The 21,766-nt window shown below is 52.8% G+C and overlaps 1 protein-coding gene across 2 annotated transcripts; it reads left to right on the forward strand.

Annotated features, from left to right (window-relative positions):
* Window positions 1–52: 52 nt before the first annotated feature.
* Window positions 53–21,512, forward strand: Kmt2b (lysine methyltransferase 2B). 2 transcript variants are annotated; one of them, XM_063252595.1, is made up of 37 exons: window positions 53–565; window positions 1,667–1,739; window positions 1,978–3,995; window positions 4,176–4,289; window positions 4,381–4,531; window positions 4,807–5,086; window positions 5,267–5,322; window positions 5,544–5,822; window positions 6,228–6,322; window positions 6,602–6,700; window positions 6,833–6,946; window positions 7,080–7,226; window positions 7,323–7,418; window positions 7,856–7,973; window positions 8,558–8,671; window positions 8,996–9,180; window positions 9,255–9,344; window positions 9,448–9,549; window positions 9,682–9,755; window positions 10,356–10,471; window positions 10,568–10,650; window positions 10,732–10,869; window positions 12,058–12,216; window positions 12,396–12,516; window positions 12,601–12,679; window positions 12,780–12,940; window positions 14,105–14,332; window positions 14,414–15,716; window positions 15,796–15,879; window positions 15,958–16,064; window positions 19,489–19,626; window positions 19,710–19,784; window positions 19,885–20,062; window positions 20,304–20,411; window positions 20,507–20,590; window positions 20,706–20,835; window positions 20,922–21,512. In XM_063252595.1, the coding sequence occupies exons 1-37, from the start codon at window positions 203–205 to the stop codon at window positions 21,195–21,197; spliced, it is 8,136 nt and encodes a 2,711-aa protein (XP_063108665.1). In that variant the 5' UTR covers window positions 53–202; the 3' UTR covers window positions 21,198–21,512. The 2 variants fall into 2 exon arrangements, with proteins under 2 accessions (XP_063108665.1, XP_063108666.1); XM_063252596.1 differs by lacking the exon at window positions 1,667–1,739 and having other exon boundaries at window positions 433–565.
* Window positions 21,513–21,766: the final 254 nt, after the last annotated feature.

Consider the following 21,766-nt stretch of genomic DNA (forward strand, 5'->3'; position numbering starts at 1 on the left):
CAGGGTCTATGCTTTCCAGGTGCGGTGTTAGAGTGACGGCCGCCGGCCCCAGACTCCCACTCCCGTGGTGCCTCGCGGCGGCGCTGTCTGTCGGGCACCGCAGCCGGCCCACCTCACCTCGCCCCTCCTCTGCGCCCCTCCCCCCGGCCTGCGCACGGGCCGCCCCTCCCCCCGCCTCCCCGGCCCCTCTCACGGTGCCAAGATGGCGGCGGCGGCGGGCGGCGGCAGTTGCCCTGGGCCTGGCTCCGCGCGGGGCCGCTTCCCAGGCCGGCCGCGGGGCTCCGGCGGGGGCGGGGGCCGCGGCGGACGGGGCAGCGGGGCCGAAAGAGTACGAGTAGCTCTGCGACGCGGTAGCGGCGCAGCGGGGCCGGGCGGAGCCGAGCCCGGAGAAGACACGGCCCTGCTCCGTTTGCTGGGGCTCCGCCGGGGCCTGCGCCGGCTCCGCCGCCTGTGGGCCGGCCCGCGCCTTCAGCGTGGCCGGGGCCGGGGCCGAGGTCGTGGCTGGGGCCCGAACCGGAGCTGCATGCCGGAGGAGGAGAGCAGTGACGGGGAATCCGACGATGAGGTGAGGCGGCCGGAGGCGTCCCCGGCGCCGGGCGGGGCGGAGGCAGGGGCTTTACAGGGTTCGGGGTGGCCCCAAAAGGTAGCGTGGGAAGCAGGGACCTGAGGACTCCTGCGCGGAGAAGGTCCTGGAAACAGACTTGCAGGAAGGTGGGCTGCGCGGAGCTTTGGGTGGATAGAGCTTGTGAAAGTGGAGAGAAGCTCCAGCTGTAGCTAGGCGTCCTGCTCAAAGCAGAGCCTGCTGAAATATCCTGGGCTGATCTTTCTTGGTAGCAAAGTTAGGGCAGTAGAGACGTGTGGGTGAGAAGGCCGTGGGGATTGCATGCCCAACCAGTGATGGTTGACAGCAGTAGCATGGCTTTGGTGGACCTGGACTGGAGCCGCCTGGGGTCTTACCTGTGGATTGCCCTGCTGCGCTTCGTACTCTGACACATCCTTGGTTTCACCAGTACCTCAGTTCCTCAAGTCCATTAAGGCAGAGTAGTGTAGGGTTGCTTCTTGGCACACAGGTTAAAAATGAATGAAACGAAAACTGAGTTTTTAAGTCTGGCAGGTCAGCGTTCAGCTCAGGGTTTGTCCCCCAGCCCATCAGAAAAGGTAGGAAAGTATGGATGGGTTGTATTGCTTACAACAGTTAGTAATCACCGGAGGGCCCATAATGGGTCCCCAAAAAGTAAACCATTTTATCTCCCCCCCCCGACTTAGATGTCTATATTCCCATCTTTATTCAAGAAGAAACTATAATCTGAAAAGGTGTAATAGAGGCCCCTCTTTGTTCTGAATAAGTTTGGCCCTAACTGTGGAGGGCCTACTGCCTGACCCAAGGAGATCCTGTTGTGTTTTCCTCTGGGCCAGCAGACCAGTATTGGCTGTGCTGCTGTGGCCTGCATTCGGGAAGGGAGTTGAAGATGGCTTGTGCCTCTATCCCTGGGGAGAGACCCATTTTCTATTCCTTTCTGAGTTCCAGTTTTTTAGTTTGTTTATAATTAAGCAGGAATATGCTAAGAGGGAAGCTGGGCTATTCCTCAGTACCTGAGTCCCAGGTGGAATCAGGGCTTTGGCACTGACTGCTGTTTCTCCCTCCACCCCTGGTCACCTAAATCAGGAGTTTCAGGGTTTTCATTCAGATGAAGATGTGGCCCCCAGTTCCCTGCGCTCTGCGCTCCGATCCCAGCGAGGTGAGTGATGGGGAAACTCTACCTCCATAGCTTCACAGGAATGTTATTCTCACCTTTTGTGTTAGCTCTCCCTGTTTAACTAGTCTCCATCAGTTATTGAGTGTGTTCCGTGTTTAGAGTCTAAGCTAGGTTGGGCTGTGGGAGAAATAGTTGAGACTTAATCCCCATCCTCCCAATGCACCTTCTTCAGTCTGCAGGGCCAGCTTGACCTGTCTCCTCACACCTATTCTCCTTTTAGGTCGAGCCCCCCGAGGTCGGGGCCGCAAGCATAAGACGACCCCCCTTCCTCCTCGCCTAGCAGATGTGGCTTCTGCCCCCCCAAAGACCCCTGCCCGAAAACGGGGTGAGGAGGGCACAGAACGGATGGTGCAGGCACTGACTGAACTTCTCCGGCGGGCCCAGGCACCCCCCGCCCCCCGCAGCCGGGCATGTGAGCCTTCCACCCCTCGTCGGTCTCGGGGACGGCCCCCAGGACGACCAGCAGGCCCCAGCCGGAAGAAGCAACAAGCAGTAGTAGTAGCAGAAGCAGCTGTGACAATCCCTAAACCTGAGCCCCCACCTCCTGTGGTTCCAGTAAAACACCGAACTGGCAGCTGGAAATGCAAGGAGGGTCCTGGCCCAGGACCTGGGACCCCTAAACGTGGAGGACAGTCTGGGAGAGGAGGCCGTGGAGGCAGGGGCAGAGGCCGAGGTGGGCTTCCCCTCGTGATCAAGTTTGTTTCCAAGGCCAAAAAAGTGAAGATGGGACAGTTGTCCTTGGGACTTGAATCAGGTCAGGGTCAACCTGGAGAAAGCTGGCAGGATGACCCCCAAAGAAAAATTGGATCTGGACAGGGAGGGAGTCCTTGCTGGAAGAAGCCGGAGCAGAAGCTGGAGGAGGAGAAAGAGGAGAAGAAAGAAGAAAATGAGGAGGAAGGAGAGAAGGAAGAAAGAACTGTGGTTGAGGAAGAGGTGACACTGGCCAAGGAAAAGGAAGAAGCAAAGCTACCATCACCGCCACCAACTCCTCCAGCCCCTCCATCTCCTCCATCTCCACCCCTCCTGCCCCCCTCTGCATCTCCTCCAGCTCCACTTTGCCCTCTGCCACCTCCAGTGTCCCCCCCTCCCATATCATCCCCTCCACCACCTCCAGCCCCAGAGGAGCAACAAGAAGAGTCCCCTCCTCCTGCTGTCCCTGTTACATCCTCCAGGAAGAGGGGCCGGCCTCCTCTGACTCCTAGCCAGCGGGCAGAGCGGGAAGCTGCTCGGGCAGGGCCAGAGGGCACTTCTCCTCCCACTCCAAATCCCAGCACAACCACAGGAGGCCCTTTGGAAGACAGTCCCACTGTGGCCCCTAAAAGTACCACCTTCCTGAAGAATATCCGGCAGTTTATTATGCCTGTGGTGAGTGCCCGCTCCTCCCGTGTCATCAAGACACCCCGGCGATTTATGGATGAAGACCCTCCCAAGCCCCCAAAGGTGGAGGTCTCACCTATTCTGCGACCTTCTGTAGCCACCTCCCCACTTATTCCCCAAGAACCAGCACTAGCTCCATCTCCACCACGTGCCCCAACTCCCCCATCTACCCCAGTCCCACTTCCTGAGAAGAGGCGATCCATCCTAAGGGAACCCACATTTCGTTGGACCTCACTAACCCGGGAACTACCCCCTCCTCCCCCTGCCCCCCCTCCTGCCCCATCCCCACCACCTGCCCCTGCCACCCCCTCCCGGAGGCCCCTGCTCCTTCGGGCTGCTCAGTTTACCCCGAGTGAAGCCCACCTGAAGATCTATGAATCGGTGCTTACTACCCCTCCTCTTGGGGCTCCTGAAGCCCCTGAACCAGAGCCGCCTCCTGCTGATGACTCTCCAGCTGAGCCTGAGCCTCGGGCAGTAGGCCGAACCAATCACCTCAGCCTGCCTCGATTTGCCCCTGTGGTCACCACACCTGTTAAGGTTGAGGTGCCCCATGGTGGGCCTCCAGCTCTGAGCAATGGGCAGCAGCCTCAAGCTCAGGTACAGCAGCCTCTGCAGACCTTGCAAACCCAGCGGCTGCCCCAGGCATTGCCACCACAGCAGCTACAAGTGCAGCCACAGTTACAACTGCAGCAACAAGCACCACCACATATATCGCCACTGGAAAAGGCACGGATTGCAGGCCTGAGTTCCCTGCCAATGTCTGGAGTGGAGGAAAAAATGTTTAGCCTCCTTAAGAGAGCCAAGGTGCAGCTATTCAAGATTGACCAGCAGCAGCAACAGAAGGTGGCAGCGTCGATGCCGGTGAGCATGGTGTTTTAGCCAGGCCCTTATTCCGGTTCACCCGGCTACCTTCCTAAATGCTCTCTAGCATCATAGGAAATCCTCAGATTGTGCTTCCCCAAATCCATCCCTTCCATGTGCTATTCCTGTCCCCATCTGTCCTCACTTTCCAGCCCATGACCCTGTCTATTCCCCTGCCAGCCAAGCCCTGGAGGGCAGTTGGAGGAGGCCGTGGGGACTGTCAAGCAGACCCTAGACAGAGGCTGTGTCAGGTCTGAAGATGAATCTGTGGACACTAAGAGAGAGCGAGCCTCGGTATGTGGTAGACTTTGAGGGCCCTTTGAAGAAGACTGGTTGCAGGAACTCAGGGACAGCTCCCTACATGTATCCGTGGTTTCTCTTCTAGGGCCCCGAGTCCCCTGTGCAAGGCCCCCGCATCAAACATGTCTGCCGGCATGCTGCTGTGGCCCTAGGTCAGGCCCGGGCCATGGTACCTGAAGATGTCCCCCGCCTCAGTGCCCTCCCTCTTCGGGATCGGCAAGACCTCACCACAGAGGGTAGGGGACTGGTTGGTCGACAGACTTGAGAGCTCTGTCAGATTTGGGGTGAGCAGTTGTACCAGAAACCTAGGAAAAAGGAGCTCAGTTGGGGGCATTGATGAGGTAGCAAGTGGATTAGAATGCACTTAATAAAGCAGATTTGAACCTGTGAGTTTTAGATACGTGGGGAACAGTGGAGGCTAGAGGGCTGACTGAATGAGATCTGAGGAACAGGGAAGTGAGGTAGGATGCTTGGTGGCCATTTGGCTCCATCTCAATCTCTGATACAATAGATACGTCCTCTGCATCTGAGACTGAAAGTGTCCCATCCCAGTCCCAGAGGGGAAAGGTGGAATCAGCAGGTCCTGGAGGAGACTTGGAGTCTGCAGGATCTGCAGGGATTCTGGCCCATACGCCCCGGCGCTCACTACCCTCCCACCATGGCAAGAAGATGCGAATGGCTCGATGTGGACACTGTCGGGGCTGCCTGCGTGTGCAGGACTGTGGGTCTTGTGTCAACTGCCTAGACAAGCCCAAGTTTGGGGGTCCCAACACCAAGAAGCAGTGCTGTGTGTGAGTAACAGGAGTATGGTTTCCATGGCCGTCTGGGATGGTCAGTCACCAGGCCTCCTGCCCTAGCCCCTCCCCTTCTGCCCAGCCAGAACAGCGGGATTGGCATCCTTGTGGAGAGCTTCCTCTCTTCCCCTAGACCACCAGTCCCCTACCCTGGTGACGTGCTGCTCCCCTCCCCAGATACCGGAAGTGTGACAAGATAGAGGCTCGGAAGATGGAACGCCTGGCAAAAAAAGGTAACAAGGTTTGAAGAACATTGTTTCCCAAAACCTTATATAGATTTGTGGTATGAAAGAAAACATTTTTCTTTGCTCCCCCACTTACCTTTGCAGTTCTCTGTATTTTTCTTTTCCTGTTGTATCTGTGTTGTATTCTTTTCTGCTCAGTTTCTTTTCCTGTCCCTAATGTACCATGCCCTGGTTAAGCACAAATCCTACTTAGTCCCCTGTTCCCACAGGCCGGACCATAGTGAAGACATTGTTGCCCTGGGATTCCGATGAATCTCCTGAGGCCTCCCCTGGTCCTCCAGGCCCACGCCGGGGGGTGGGAGCTGGAGGGCCCCGGGAGGAAGTGACGGCAACCACAGGACCCGAGGAGCAGGACTCCCTCCTACTGCAGCGCAAGTCAGCCCGGCGCTGCGTCAAACAGCGACCCTCCTATGATATCTTCGAGGACTCAGATGACTCAGACCCTGGGGGTCCTCCTGCTCCTCGTCGTCGGACCCCCAGAGAAAATGGTACAAACTATTTGATGCTTTCTCTGTTGGTCTGGTGTTTTTGGTTGTTTGTTTGTTTTTGTAATGTTGCAGGTGGAACCTAGGACCTTGTGTATGCAAGGCAAGCATTTTACCACTGAGCTTTACCCCCAGCCCCAGTTTATGGTCTTTTATGTGGAAAGCACAGTGCTTTTAGTCCAAGAGCTCTATCAGTCTACCTAAGAGAGTGGCTGAGGGCAAAAAAGGGGAAGTTTTAGGGACTGTGAAATTGTTATGTAAGGTTTTCACTGAACTTACAGAACAAGACCTAAGGATCTTGGTGGCCTAGAGAAGGCCCTGGGAATGTAGGTGATTTGGGGAAGTTTAGAAGAAGATGAGAATGAGGCATGAAAGGGAAGGACTTCACTGCTTCTGTGTCCTTCCTAGAGCTGCCAGTGCCAGAACCAGAGGAGCAGAGCCGACCCCGCAAACCCACCCTGCAGCCTGTATTACAGCTCAAAGCCCGAAAGCGCCTGGACAAGGTCAGCAGACCCATTCCTAGAACCCTGAGCCCCATGTGAGGCATGGCTCCTGCTCTCCAGGAGCTATCTGGCAAGTCAGAGTGACAGGTGCACCTCAGTTTCATGGTGTGTCTACACCAGAGGACAGGCCCTGAGGGATAAGGGAGACCTTGCCTCTCTGGAAAGCAAAGTAGGATTTGGGTAAAAGGCAGAGTCCTGTGGCTGGAGGAAGGGCAGTGTGGACAAGAGTCTGCAGAGAGGGTGGATGCAGCCTTTGACCAGCCCTGCATCCGTCCCTAGGATGCTTTGGGCCCTGGCCCCTTTGCCTCTTTTCCAAATGGCTGGACTGGAAAACAGAAGTCCCCGGATGGTGTGCACCGGGTCCGTGTGGATTTTAAGGTATGGTGTTGAAAATTGCAGGACTTGTGGTTGGGAGAAATCTGTTGATTGGTCAGAGTAGTGAGGGTTTTAAGGATGAACCTGACTTGTGTCCTTGGCTGTCCTCCAATCCTGTGTCGTCTTTTTCTCTAGGAGGATTGTGACCTAGAGAATGTGTGGCTAATGGGTGGCCTGAGCGTACTGACTTCTGTGCCAGGCGGGCCACCAATGGTATGCTTGTTGTGCGCCAGCAAAGGCTTACATGAGGTTGGTGTTCTACCTTTTTATACAGGACCCCCACCACCACCCATTGGCCCTTCCTGACTTCTCAACCAGGTCTTATCCCCTGGCCTTCTGACCTAACTCTGTGCCCATCATTTCCTCCTCGCCTCAACCCTAGCTGGTGTTCTGCCAAGTCTGCTGTGATCCTTTCCATCCCTTCTGCCTGGAGGAGGCTGAACGGCCCCTGCCCCAGCATCATGACACCTGGTGTTGCCGCCGCTGCAAATTCTGCCATGTCTGTGGACGTAAAGGCAGAGGATCCAAGGTCTGGACCCACAGGCCAGCCTGGGAGAAGGGAAGGCATAAAGTGGGGGATCCCTATGCCAATAATTTTGGCAATTGTCTCACAAACATCCCACAGCACCTGTTGGAGTGTGAACGCTGCTGCCATGCTTACCATCCAGCCTGCCTAGGCCCCAGCTACCCGACCCGAGCCACACGCAAACGACGCCACTGGGTGAGAGATAAGATCCACACCTCACATTGGTGTTCCGGTTATACCATCACCACCCCTAGACTTGTGCTAGGCAAGGGCTCTCATTAATAAGAAAGAACTAGAGACTGCTTTGAGAATGTCATAACCATTTTCTTCTCAGCATTTTTACATAGGCAAGATTTAAATGCAAATGCTTCAGGAGCTCATGGATTCCATGTTCCTGGGCATAGAATCCCTTACTGTAGCCCAATGAAGGTGAAAATATGGCATGTGTGCCTCAGCCTGTTTGTTACTGTTGAAAGCTCTAAAGCTCATCACTGCTCTAACCTTATGTTGATTCCTTTCTCTCCTGAACATTTTTTCCCTTCATCTGTTTTCCTCCAGTTCTCCCTGTCTGGCTCTCCCATTGTATTGCTCCAGTTTGATGCTCAGCTTCTAACATTTTCCTTCTTCCTCAGATCTGTTCAGCCTGTGTGCGCTGTAAGAGCTGTGGGGCAACTCCAGGCAAGAACTGGGATGTTGAGTGGTCTGGAGATTACAGCCTCTGCCCCAGGTGCACCCAGCTCTATGAAAAAGGTGGGACCTGGCAAGGGAATATTGCTGGGGGCCCCAGGCATGGGCCAGGCACCTAATTTTAGCGCAAGGCCTCTGCCAGTGTTAGAACAGGTATTCTAGTGGCTTTTTCCACCTATAGAACTTTTTCTTTGATTTAGAACACCTTTCTAGGGACCAGGGATGTAGCTCAGTGGCACAGCAGCTGCCTGGCAAGTGCGAGGTTGTGAATTCAATTCCCAGTAACAAAACAAAACAAACAAAAAGCACACTCAGAGCACCTTTTCACAGGACTCCGTCCAATATATATATAAGAATACACAAAGTCCCTGAGTAGTGAAAGTTGAGGGCTTAGGAACTCCACTGTTTTGGTTCCTCTGGGTAGTTTGAAAAGTAGTACATTTCTTGTTTGTTCAGGCAGCATATTTAGGAAGGTTCTGTTTTTTGGAAGGTATTAGGAGTTAGAAGCTATGTCCTCTACCAACTTTTTGGGAGCAGTAGGGACTCAAGACATAAATTTAATGGGAATAGCAGACAAGATGTGGTTAGCCTCTTGAAAGGGGAGTATAAGAGGTAAGAAGTAACCCTAACTCCATCTTTTCCTCCAGGAAACTACTGCCCAATATGCACACGCTGCTATGAAGATAATGACTATGAGAGCAAAATGATGCAGTGTGCACAGTGTGACCACTGGGTACATGCCAAGTGTGAGGGGCTCTCAGGTGAGTAGGAGGAGTAATTGGGCTGCAGCCTCAGCCTGGGGTAGTGCTGGCAAACTTATGGCACGTATGCCACAGGGGGCTGCCATTGAAAACTAAAAGGTTCACCATCATTGACCTAGGGGATCTGCCCCCACCCCAGACTCCTCAATGACAAATAAACTAAATGTCCTTGCACCTTAGGGCAGTAATGGTAAACCCATGGTATGACCACTGCGGCCGGTGGTTTGTTACCATTGAAAGCACTAAAAGATTCACTGTTACTGGCTTAGAAACTCCTAGGATTCCTGACATCTTCACAAACTATTTTCTTCTTTCCCACCCTAGATGAAGATTATGAAATCCTTTCAGGGCTACCAGACTCGGTGCTGTACACATGTGGACCATGTGCTGGGGCCACACAGCCCCGCTGGAGAGAGGCCTTGAGTGGGGCCCTGCAGGGGGGCCTACGTCAGGTGCTCCAGGGCCTGCTGAGCTCGAAGGTGGCAGGCCCACTGTTGCTGTGCACCCAGGTCTGGAGGCTCTGTGAGGCAGGATGGGTGGGGCCGGGCCCAGCGCTAGCCCTGCTGACTTCCTTCATTTGCAGTGTGGACAGGGTGGGAAGCAGCTACACCCAGGACCCTGTGATTTGCAAACTGTGGGTCAGCGCTTTGAGGAAGGCCACTACAAGTCTGTGGTGAGTAGGACATGGGGAGGAGCAGGTGGGTACCAAGAGGAGATAGCTGGGCTAGAGCTGGGGGTTGGAGTTGGGGCTCAGACCCTGACAAACCTCGTTACAGCACAGCTTTATGGAGGACATGGTAAGCATCTTGATGAGGCACTCAGAAGGAGAAACTTCAGAACGCCGGGCTGGAAGCCAGATGAAGGGGCTCCTACTAAAGGTGAGCTCTAAGGGGGATGCCTGTAGGGTGGTTTGAGTGGCATTGGGGTGGAGAGAGTGAATTTTTCAGACCCCATCGTCACCAGCACTTTGAAGAAGCCAGTTCTTCTCATCCTGTTAACCCACTCCCCAGCTGCTAGAATCTGCGTTCGGCTGGTTCGACGCCCACGACCCCAAGTACTGGCGACGGAGTACCCGGCTGCCAAAGTGAGCAAGGCTGGGTAGCAGGAGGGGAACCAGGGAATGAGGGCAACGGCAGGGGCACCTGGGTATCTAAGAATCACTCAGGGCTGAGAACCAATGAGTGTAGAGTTAGGGTTAAGGCTGGAGAAGAGGGTGGCAAAACCAGACTGAGGTGACCCTAGATTTGCAGATTCAGATTGTGTGGCTCACTTTGTTTGTACTTGTGCAAAGCAGTTGGGGACAGAGCAGTGAGCAAGAAAGGCTAAATTCTGCAGAGCTTATATTTGGAGCATGAGCAGGCAGTAGAGACCCAAATGATTAGGGTGGCAACGGGGAATCCCAGGGGTCTTTGGAGCCCAGATGAGGCACCTGTTAGAGACTAGGGATCAGATTTAGCTTCCTAGAAGCAGTGAGTTTTGAGCTAAAGAGTGTAAGAAGAGTATTCCAGACATAGCAACATTTCCTATGTCAAAAGTGGCACAGAGCCTGGCTTATTTGGAGCACTGAGATTCCATGTGAAGAGAAGATGAAGGATGTCATGGCATATTTAGGCTGGTGTTGTGGGCGGGCCCAATCCTACTGCCCTTCTTAGACATGTCAGATGTTAACCTTGCCTGTCCACAGTGGAGTGCTGCCTAATGCGGTGTTGCCCCCATCCCTGGACCATGTCTATGCTCAATGGAGACAGCAGGAATCAGAGACCCCAGAATCAGGGCAGCCTCCAGGTGAACCTTCAGCAGGTAATGAAATGTGGAGGCCAGAAGCCAGTGCCTCTCAGTAGGTGGACCAGCCTCTAGACCCTGATTCTTGGATTTCCTTTTTTCCAACTTTCCAAGGCAAGGATCCAGCTGCTTTCTCCCACATAGAGGACCCCCGTCAATGTGCACTATGCCTCAAATATGGGGATGCAGACTCCAAGGTGAAGTTGCTGTGTGAAGTCTGAGGTTGTGGGGCCTGGTTCCCAGAGCACCCTATCATACCACTCCTCTTCCTCTCCCAGGAGGCAGGGAGGCTCCTGTACATCGGACAAAATGAGTGGACACATGTCAACTGTGCCATTTGGTCAGCTGAAGTGTTTGAGGAGAATGATGGCTCTCTCAAGAATGTGCATGCTGCTGTGGCTCGTGGGAGGCAGATGGTGAGGCCTGGGCCTGACTGGGGCAGCAATTGAGCTTGCACTGGGGAGATAGCTCTCATTTCACTGTTCCTACCAGATTACATCCTATCACTGCTGGTCCCATGCTGTTTTTCTTTTCCAAGCAGTTGGGTGATAGATGATAACATTTTTTTCTCTATGTCGTCATGCCATGTTTGGGCCTGAAGTCCAAGACTACAGAAGCTAGATCCCCTTTGATTGGACTTGTGCTGGATGCTTTTCATATTGTGTAGCATTTTGCTGTATCACTGTGCCTTAGTGAAATGAGGCATTGCCTGGTTCAGAATCCCCCATTTACTCTTTAGCCTGGATTGGGTCCTAGAGAGTACCCACCCTTGATGGTAGAGATACTGATCAGGGGTCAGTTAAGAAATCTGAATAGAATAAATCAAGATTCACATTAGAACAGTCTGTAGAAGATGGTAAGTGCCAATTAGTAAATGTTAACCGTTATCTTTCTTCTTTCAAAAAGTGAAACAGCCAGACATAAAGTATGTAATCCCAGCTGCTCAGGAGACCAAGGCAGGCTGATCATGACTTCAAGGCCAACCTGACCAACTTAGTGTGATGGTGTCTCACAAAATTTAAAAAAGGATGGATGATACAACTCAGGGAAAGGCCCTGATTTTGCTCCACAGTGCTACAGAAAAAAAGTTTTTTAAAAAAGACTAGATTGCTAAGTGTGATGGCACACATCTGTAATCCCAGCACTTTGGAAGGCTATGGCCAGAGGAGCTCAAGTTTGAGCCCAGCCTAAACAACTTAATGACATTGTCTTACAATAAAAATAAAAGGAGTTTCTCATCTCAGCAGTGGTAGAAAGAAAAAAAAAAAATAAAAGGAGCTGATCATTTAGCTCCATGCTAGGCCCTGGATTCAATCCCCACTATTGCGGGGGAAAAAAAAAAAAAAGAGGATGTAATTCATCACTTCCTGGGTTCAATCTCTGTTCTTCCCCCCGAACACCCCAAAATAATGTGGTTGTGCACCAGACCCTGGATCCAGTTGGAGGAGATTGTACTTGGTGAGATTCTTCGTTATGCAAGGTGCTGGGGGGATGTGGGGGAGGGGGTGGGCAACGCTAAGCAGAGTCTCAGAGTTAGCAGTGCCACGTGCCAGACCCTGGCCCCCGTTCCTGGCTTCTCCCTCAGCAGCCCCTTCCTCATGCAGCGCTGTGAACTCTGTCTGAAGCCTGGAGCCACGGTGGGCTGTTGCCTGTCCTCCTGCCTCAGCAACTTTCACTTCATGTGTGCCCGGGCCAGCTACTGCATCTTCCAGGATGACAAAAAAGTTTTCTGCCAGAAGCACACAGACCTCCTAGATGGCAAGGTGGGCCAGGATGGTGAGGGGACAGTTGCCCATTGCTCTGTCAGTGTCTCCTCTTTGTGTGTTTTCCCATAGCCCTATAGGCCAAGACCCTGGCCCTTCAGTCTGCCTACAGAACTTTTCCCTCATGTCCCCTACAAGGTTTACCAATCCAGCAACCCCATTTGCTTCTCACTTCCCAGGAGATCGTGACCCCTGATGGTTTTGATGTTCTCCGGCGAGTCTATGTGGACTTTGAAGGCATCAACTTTAAGCGAAAGTTCTTGACAGGGCTTGAGCCTGATGCCATTAACGTGCTCATTGGTAAGCCGCTTGCTTTCTCCTGTCTTTCTTGCTGTCTCTCTGGGCCTTGCCTGGCCTACATCTGACCGCTCTTGTACACCATAGGCTCCATCCGAATTGACTCCCTGGGTACTCTGTCTGATCTCTCAGACTGCGAAGGACGGCTTTTTCCCATTGGCTACCAGTGAGTAGTCCATGGATGTTCAGTGGGGTTGGGGGAGCCTGGGCTGGATCCCATTTCCCAAGTTATCTTAACCCTTTTGTCCCATACATCTGCCTGCCAGGTGCTCCCGTCTATACTGGAGCACAGTGGATGCTAGGAGGCGCTGCTGGTATCGGTGCCGAATTCTGGAGTATCGGCCATGGGGGCCAAGGGAAGAACCTGTTCACCTGGAGGCAGCAGAGGAGAACCAGACCATTGTGCACAGCCCCACCTTTTCCTTAGGTATAGCTTGATACCTCCTCTTTCTCTCCCCTGAGTGCTGAACAATTTCCAGCCCCTATCCCCTCTCTGCTCAAACTCCAGTATACTTGTTACTCTTTCATATGTTGAAAGATAATAACAGAAACTTACAAGGCTGTGCATTGTGTGGCATTTCACAGCAAGTGAGGAGGGGAAAGAGCTGGAGGGGAATGGAGACTTGGTGCAGCTATAGGGAGCAAAGCGAGTATGGCTCCCTGACAAGGCTACATGGTTAGGTGGTACTCTGGTCCTCTGGGGAAAGGTACAAGCTCTACTGTGCTACACTGCAGGGGGCACCTACCAAGTACAAAAAGGCCAGGCCTGGTGGCACAACACACCTGAGTCATAGGACTCAGCACTTGAGTGGCTACAGTAGGAGTATGGCCATAAGTTCAAGGTGAGCCTGAACTATATAGTCAAGTTGAAGGCTAGCCAGAGCTACACTGTGAGACCCTGTCTTAAAAAACAGAACAGGGTAGGTGGACACAGTGGCAGGGTAGAACCAGGCTTTGAACCTGGATCTGCTCATTTTCCAGCTCGCACCCTTGCAGCCAGGCTGGCAGTGAGAGCTGGATGGGATAGAGCAAGAATAGAGTTGGAGGTTAATAAAGGGAGAGCACATAGTGGGTCAGGAGGAATTTAGTTCTCATTTGTGAGTAACAGCTTTATTCTAAAAGTTGGAGCATGACACAAAGTAGTAGACAGTGCTGGGTGGAGGAGGCTTGTAGAGACTGGGTGAGACCAGATGATAAGCCTTGAGTGCCAAGATGAGGCACATGCCTTTGGTGTGGAAGGGATGCACAGAACAAGTAAGAAAGTGGTAGGACTGGCCATTCTGGACAGAGGGCATTGCTACTTGTAGCATGTGGGCTTGCCTCAGAGAAGCAGTGAGTGGCCAGGATGCAGGGACTTGGCAGAAGTTGGGTTGTTGAGATCTTGAAGGGAGCTGACTCAGATGTGTATAAGGTTGTTGCAGATGCCAAAAATGGGGCTTTGGGCTCAGGTGGTGACTGCACATTAGTCTGTGTTGTAACTGAATCAGGGTCAAGGCTCTCTATGGTCCATTTGACTTAAAGGAAGGCATGTGATGGGAGGCTTGGATGAACAGCACCTGCCACCCCTGATACAGTTCTCTTCGCTCTTCAGAGACCCCAGATCATGAGGACCCCTCTCCAGATACAGATGCCCTAATCCTTGGAGCTCCTGAGCACTACTCACCTGTTCAGAATCTGGACCCCCCACTTCGGCCAGATTCAAGCAGCGGCCCACCTCCTGCCCCTCGCTCCTTCTCAGGGGCTCGAATCAAAGTGCCCAACTACTCGCCATCACGGAGGCCCTTGGGGGGTGTCTCCTTTGGCCCCCTGCCCTCCCCTGGTAAGCATCTGGGAATAGCCAGGGGAAGGTTGGACTGGGGAGATGGGAACTGCTGGTTGAGATTGACCCTTTCCCCCACAGGAAGTCCATCTTCTCTGACCCACCACATCCCTACAGTGGGAGACCCGGACTTCCCAGCTCCCCCAAGACGCTCCCGTCGTCCTAGCCCCCTTACTCCCAGGCCACCACCATCACGGCGGACCTCCCCTCCCCTCAGAACCTCCCCTCAGCTCAGGGTGCCCCCTCCTACCTCAGTTGTTACAGCCCTCACACCTACCTCAGGGGAGCTGGCTCCCCCTGGCCTGGCCCCATCGCCACCACCACCCCCTGAAGACCTGGGCCCAGACTTTGAGGACATGGAGGTGGTATCAGGACTGAGTGCTGCTGACCTGGACTTTGCAGCCAGCTTGCTAGGGACTGAGCCCTTCCAGGAAGAAATTGTGGCCGCAGGGGCAGTGGGGAGCAGCCACGGGGGCCAAGGGGACAGCTCAGAGGAGGAAGCCAGCCCCACCACCCGCTATGTCCACTTTCCCGTGACCGTAGTGTCTGGCCCTACCCTGGGTCCTGGCCCCCTCCCTGGAACCCCCCGAATTGAGCAGCTGGATGGAGTGGATGATGGCACAGACAGCGAAGCTGAGGCAGTCCAGCAGCCCAGAGGCCAAGGGACTCCTCCATCAGGGCCAGTAGTGGGCCGAGCTGGAGTCCTTGGGGCTGCAGGGGACAGGTCCCGGCCTCCTGAGGACCTGCCATCTGAAATTGTGGATTTTGTTTTAAAGAACCTAGGGGGTCCTGGGGAGGGGGCTGCTGGTCCCAGAGAAGAGTCACTTCCCCCAGCACCTCCCCTGGCCAATGGTAGCCAGGCCCCTCAAGCCTTGCCCCCTAGCCCAGCAGACCCCACCAGGACATTTGCCTGGCTCCCTGGGGCCCCAGGAGTCCGGGTATTGAGCCTGGGCCCTGCTCCTGAACCCCCTAAACCTGCTACATCCAAGATCATCCTTGTCAACAAGCTAGGGCAAGTATTTGTGAAGATGGCTGGTGAAGGTGAACCTGTCCCAGCCCCAGTAAAGCAGCCACCTCTGCCCCCTACTGTTCCCCCTGCAGCACCTACTTCCTGGACTCTGCCCCCAGGACCCCTACTTGGGGTATTGCCAGTGGTTGGAGTAGGGGTGGTCCGACCTGCCCCGCCCCCTCCTCCAGCTCCCCTCACGCTGGTGTTTAGCAGTGGGCCCCCCAGCCCACCCCGCCAGGCCATTCGTGTCAAGAGGGTGTCGACCTTCTCTGGCCGTTCCCCATCAGCACCTCCCCCAAATAAAACCCCCCGGCTGGATGAAGAGGGAGAATCTTTGGAGGATACTCCCCAAGTTCCAGGGCTCAGCAGCAGTGGGTAAGTGAATGTGCTGAGGCCGGGGCAGCAGACCTAGGAGGAGCAGGAGAGGCAGCTCAGCCTTCTGGTTGTCCCCCAGGTTTAGCCGAGTAAGGATGAAAACACCCACAGTGCGTGGAGTTCTCGACCTGGATAATGAGCCTCTTGGGGAAGAAAGCCTTGGGTAAGTGGCCAGGCCCCTTGTCCTGGAGTCTCTGGGACCTCTAACCCTTTTCCCCTCCTGACAGGTCTGTCCTCATAGGCCCTTCCAGGAACGGTCCCCTTTGCTGCCACTTCCAGAAGGTGGTCTTCGTCAGACCCCTGATGGTCCCTCAGACCTGCTGCTTGAGTCGTGGCATCACTATTCAGGTAGGGACCAGTTTCTTCCTCTCACTGCCTTCCTCTTGTGCTACCGAGTTCAGCTGAGTGACTGAGAAATTCAGAGTAGGTCCACTTCAAAAAATAGTGTGCCGAGCATGGTAGCACATGCCTGTCATCCCTGTACTTAGGAGGCTAAGGGAAGAGGAATGCCGTAAATTCAAGGCCAGCCTGAACTACATAGCAAGACCCTGTCTCAGAAAGTCAAAATAAAAAAATAAAAACAAAAAGTACAAACCAGGGTCTGACAGTGTAGCACAGGAGTAAAAGATTCTTGAGTGCAATCCCAAGTACCCAAAAGAAAAAAAAATGTGCATACCCACTGAGCACACTTCTGAGGTTAGCTGCTAGAGTGACAGAAATGCCCTGGGGAGTTCATGGAGTGACAGTTCAGCTCCATGTGCAAGTCCACTGACCGCTCATGCCTAAGAGTTCTAATCTAGATTAGAATGTAGTTCCTGCTAAAGCCCAAGAGGGAGTTCTGGGCATCATCCAGCACATAGAACCTCTAGGACCCAGATGAGGGGCAGAACAGTAGGAAGATTAGAGAAGAGGTATCAGAGAAGCCCAGGGACGTGGACTAGTCCCAGCTGCCGCAGCACCAGGCCTGGAAAGTTCAGGATCAGTATATGGCGAGTGTAGGTAGTACAGGGAGGAGGCTGTATCAGAGTCCAGAATTAAAGAGGATACTGGTAAGGCACCTCACCCAAAAGTACAGCTAAGGACTAGGAGGAAGAGTTGGGTGTAGCCATGTTGGATATGAGGGCTGAGACGGCAAGGTCAAGGATAAAAGGAAAGAAGTGGTCATAGAGGGAAAAGAGGATGGAGGAGATAGCGTGGTAGGTTTTAAACAGGCTCTGAGCTAGGGGAAAGGTGGTAAGGGAGGTTTGTATGCAGAGATTGGGACCTGCATAGAGGAACTCAAAAAGGAGTTTTTGCTACCACTTAGTGAAGCTGGAAGTTAAGTTCTCTGTTGATCTTTGAATGAGAGCAACTAGTAAGCTCCAGTCTCTTGGCTCGGGATTTGTTGTGGCTCATCATGTCCAGGTGTTTGGATTTTCTGATTACACACTGCTTAGCTGCTGAGCATGGACGTAGAGGGAGGTGGCCTGAAACTGCTTTACTGAGAGGCTGCTTAAGCGATCAAACAGCATGAGGCTGTGGCAGTGACTATAACAGATAGGTTCCTGCCCTTAAGCACCATACCAAGTTTCGGTAGGGAAACAGACACGTTTGTTGTGCAGCACCATAGTAGAAAACAAGCAACAGGAAAGTCCCTAGGCAAGGGTCCTACAGCCAGCCCTGTTGTGTTTGGGGAACAGAGTGGAGGTATAATAGGGAAACACAGAAGAAGAGGTGGAAGCAATTGTTAAAGGTGAACCTTAACTTTGCTGAGGGCTGGAGGTGTTAACCTTACAGCAGAGTCTGGTTTAGCATCTCACTTGAGCCTGGTAGGGAGGTGGGAACACTGTGGCCTTGAGACATAATAGGGTAAGACAGTGGCCCTGTGGGTCCTGCTCTCCAAAATCATGTTCCCTTCAAGCTTTTGCATCTCCCCCCAACCCTGTATACCTAGGTCAGCCCTCAGTCTATCCCCTATGTTTGGTACAGCTAACTTCTGCCTCCTCAAAACAAGACCTCACACTTTCCTCTTAGCTCTAGCCAAAGATTGCTTCTTTTCCTAACTGCCAGTTTTAGTGTGTCAGGGTGTTATGGCTCTATGTTCTCTATCTTCCCCCCGCCCCCCATATGTTCTTGTGGCTTCAGAGCTGAACTCTTATCTGTATTCTGATAGTTCCCACATTGTTCTCTCCAGCCCAGACATAGGCCCTGGGCTCCAGGCTCCTGCATTCTGCTATTGTCTCATCATCTCCACCAGCAGCTTGCAGGAGGGGGGATCTTCTAAAGGGCATCCTAAAATCAACATGTTCCAAACTGAGTACTTGACCTTCACCACAAACTTGTTCCTTCCTTACTCTGACCATTACAGTTAGTGGCAGTTCTGTACTTCCTTTGTTCAAACCCACGTTTCTAGGTTGTCCTTGACCACTGCTCTTGTCATATCCACATCTGTTGTTTGTCAGCAAGTTCTCTATTCCATATTCAAAATTTCTTAATCTCTGGAAAGTCCTTTAAGTAGTTCATAATTCAGCGAACACTTCAGTATACTTGGTACTGTGTTCCAAACCTGTAGGATACATATTTGTAATATTTATAGAAATTTACAGGGCTGAAGGATATGGCTCAGCAGCACAGGATCAAATTTACAGCTGGGCATGATGGCACACACCTGTAAATTCAGCTCCTGAGGAGGCTTGGGTGGAAAGATTGCTTGAGCTCAGAAGCTTAAGACCAACCAAGGAAACAGTAAGGACACATCTCAAATAAATAAAAAATTTATTGCATATAAGACTAGACGATGGGGCTGGGGATTTAGCTCAGCGGCATAAGCGCCTGCCTTGCAAGCAGGCAGTCGTGAGTTCGATCCCTGGTACCGATAAAAAATGAAAAAGACAAAAAAAAAAAATAAGACTAGACGAATATATGAGTAATAGAGGTCCTTAATAGCAAGTACCAGGTCCTGGAAAGAAAGAAAAGGAAAAATAAATTTATTGCATATAAAAAGATTCCGTGTAAATACATAATGCTATAGTGTTTTTGTTTTCCTGGTACTGAAGAATAAACCTAGCACTTTCTGTTTATTTGTTTTTGAGCAGGGTATGTTAATAGTTCAAGCTGGTTTTGAACTCACTAGTAGCCCAGGCTGGCCTCAAACTTGTGGTGACCCTCCTGCCTCAGTCTCCCAAGTCCTGGGGTTATAAGTATATGCCATCAAGCCCAACACTAGCATATTTTTTATATTTTGATACAAGGTCTGGATAAATCACTAAGTTGTCAAGGCTGGATGAGAATTAGGATCCTCCTGCTTCAGCTTGCCAGAGTGCTGGAATTAATAAGTATTTGCTGCCATACTCTCTCACAAGTACTTTAATGTGAAAAGCAAAATAATTACAGGTAGATGGGCATTTAGAGTATATGTATTTGAATAATCCATTGATGTGGCCTGCAGAACCCAAAAAAACACTTTGCTTCATGAATCTGATCTTACACCCAACATCCTGCAGAAGAGGAGCTGGGACTGGGAATATAGCTCAGCAGCATAAGTGCCTGCCTGGCAAGCAGAAGGTCCTGAGTTCGATTCCCAGTATCAAAAAAAAGAAGAGACAGCTCCTTGGAAAAACCTTGTCCATTCCCCAGGGCTCACCAGGCATTTGGGGGCTGGAGGAAGACCATTTGACCCGTGTCTGTGCTGTGTCTGGGGACATAGTGAGGGGAGAATGGTGTCTGTGGGGAGCTTGGGGGCTTTTGAGTTCATGTGAGGTGATCCTGTCCTACTCTTACTCACTGGGACCAGGTGAAGCCTCCAGCTCTGAGGAAGAGCCTCCATCCCCAGAGGATAAAGAGAACCAGCTTCCAAAACGGGCTGGCCCACATCTGCGCTTTGAGATCACCAGTGAGGATGGCTTCAGTGTGGAGGCAGAGAGCTTGGAGGGTGAGTTGGGAGTAACAGTGGCAGGAGAGCAGGCGTTCCATCAGACTGCATCCTGACTTTGCTGTGCCTTATCTTCACTCTAGGGGCATGGAGAACTCTGATTGAGAAAGTGCAAGAGGCCCGAGGACATGCTCGGCTCAGACATCTCTCCTTTAGTGGTAAGTAGTGAACCACAAGGACATGGTGCCTGGAATCATGTGCCCCCTACTCCCATATCCCCTTTTACATAATCTGTGTGTCCTCAACTTCTCTCCTCAGGAATGAGTGGGGCAAGGCTTCTAGGCATCCACCATGATGCTGTCATCTTCCTGGCAGAACAGCTGCCTGGGGCCCAGCGCTGCCAGCACTATAAATTCCGCTACCACCAGCAGGGGGAGGGCCAGGAGGAACCGCCCCTGAATCCCCATGGGGCTGCCCGCGCTGAGGTCTATCTCCGGTGAGAGGGCTGGGGAGCCCTGTGGGAACTCTCAAGAGTAGGACATAAGGCTGGACAGACTGAAACCAAGAGTGATTGTACAGTTCCCGAAAGAAGACTGAACCCCACCCTTTTTCCCTTTGTGTCTTCAACAGTGTAGCCCCTCTATGGTACCAACAGCTGGCCCAGGCCCCAGGTAGATTTAGGTGGTATCTCCTTGGAGAAAAGGCTATGACCTTTCTTTCTTTCCTCTCTCCTGCAGGAAGTGCACCTTTGACATGTTCAATTTCCTGGCGTCCCAGCACCGGGTGCTCCCAGAAGGAGCCACCTGTGATGAGGAAGAGGATGAGGTACAGCTCAGGTCAACCAGGTAAGGAGGGAAAACAGGGGAGCTGGGAGTGGTCTGAGCAGGAGTGAGAAGTCATTCCTGGATACCAGCCCCGTGTGACACTGCTCCCTCAACAGACGCGCCACCAGCCTGGAGCTGCCTATGGCCATGCGCTTTCGCCACCTCAAGAAGACATCCAAAGAGGCTGTGGGTGTCTATAGGTTAGTGGGGTTAGGGGGGTCGCCCCTTGGGTGGATAAACAAGTGTCCTGGTTGGGGGCTGCCCGGGGTCTGTCCCCGTGTCTCCTGAGGTCCCCCTTGTCATCGTTCCCTGCAGATCAGCTATCCATGGACGAGGCCTGTTCTGCAAACGCAACATTGATGCTGGCGAGATGGTCATTGAATACTCTGGCATTGTCATTCGCTCTGTGCTGACTGACAAGCGGGAGAAGTTCTATGATGGGAAGGTGGGCTCCACGGGTCATGGCAACAAGGTGAGGGAGGTGGGCTGCCTATGTGGACCAAGCACCTGACTTCCTCAACCACTGTGTAGGGCATCGGGTGCTACATGTTCCGCATGGATGACTTTGATGTGGTGGACGCCACAATGCACGGCAACGCCGCCCGCTTCATCAACCACTCATGTGAGCCCAACTGCTTCTCTCGTGTCATCCATGTGGAGGGCCAGAAGCACATCGTCATCTTTGCCTTGCGCCGTATCCTGCGTGGTGAGGAGCTCACCTATGACTACAAGTTCCCCATTGAGGATGCCAGCAACAAGCTGCCCTGCAACTGTGGCGCTAAGCGCTGCCGTCGGTTCCTTAACTAAGGCAGTGGCTGCCCGCCACAGCTTCTCAAGCCCCCTGATGCCATCTTGTCCCTGGCCTGGGGGGTCCCTAAGTCCCTCCCAGAGCATCTCACTCCCACCATTTCTGTTCAGGGTGGAGGTGGGCATGCAGTTGGCAAGGGCCCTGCCCCCCAGCCCTTTAAGCCCACCTAGCAATCGCCCCCTTCCTGCCTTGGGGCCCAGGATGTAGATACTGTACAAAAGTTTCTAAATCCCTTCTTTTCTATGCACTTTTTTATTTAAGAGGGTGGGGTCCCAGGAGGGAACCCCCCACAATAAAGCCTGTCAATGTTTGGAGCAGTGGTTTTCCCATTTGTACAGTGCTTAGGGCAGGCAGGAGCTCTCGCTTCTCCATGTCCCTAACCCTTCCTGAACCAAGGAAGTCCATCAGCCTTAACAGTAAGTATGAGGCAGTCCAGCAGAATTACCAGTGAACTGTGGGCCTATGGAGGCTGCAGAGCAGGAAGTGTTTATATTCTATTGTGCTGGAGTGGCTATTAGATAAAATAGTCCTTTCTGAGGAAAGGAGAAGCAGGGGATGGTAGGTCCTC

Source organism: Cavia porcellus, unplaced genomic scaffold (genome assembly GCF_034190915.1).
Source record: "Cavia porcellus strain 051 isolate PalLab524CR breed Dunkin Hartley unplaced genomic scaffold, mCavPor4.1 scaffold_7, whole genome shotgun sequence".
In the NCBI taxonomy this organism is placed as follows: domain Eukaryota; kingdom Metazoa; phylum Chordata; class Mammalia; order Rodentia; family Caviidae; genus Cavia; species Cavia porcellus.

Bases quoted from the DNA above. Each gene is read 5' to 3' on its own strand.
- Kmt2b (XM_063252595.1), top strand. From the start codon at position 203: ATGGCGGCGGCGGCGGGCGGCGGCAGTTGCCCTGGGCCTGGCTCCGCG. The intron at 7,227-7,322 runs GTCTGGACCCAC...AACATCCCACAG, and splicing joins GTAAAGGCAGAGGATCCAAG to CACCTGTTGGAGTGTGAACG. The intron at 20,836-20,921 runs GTGGGCTCCACG...ACCACTGTGTAG, and splicing joins AGAAGTTCTATGATGGGAAG to GGCATCGGGTGCTACATGTT.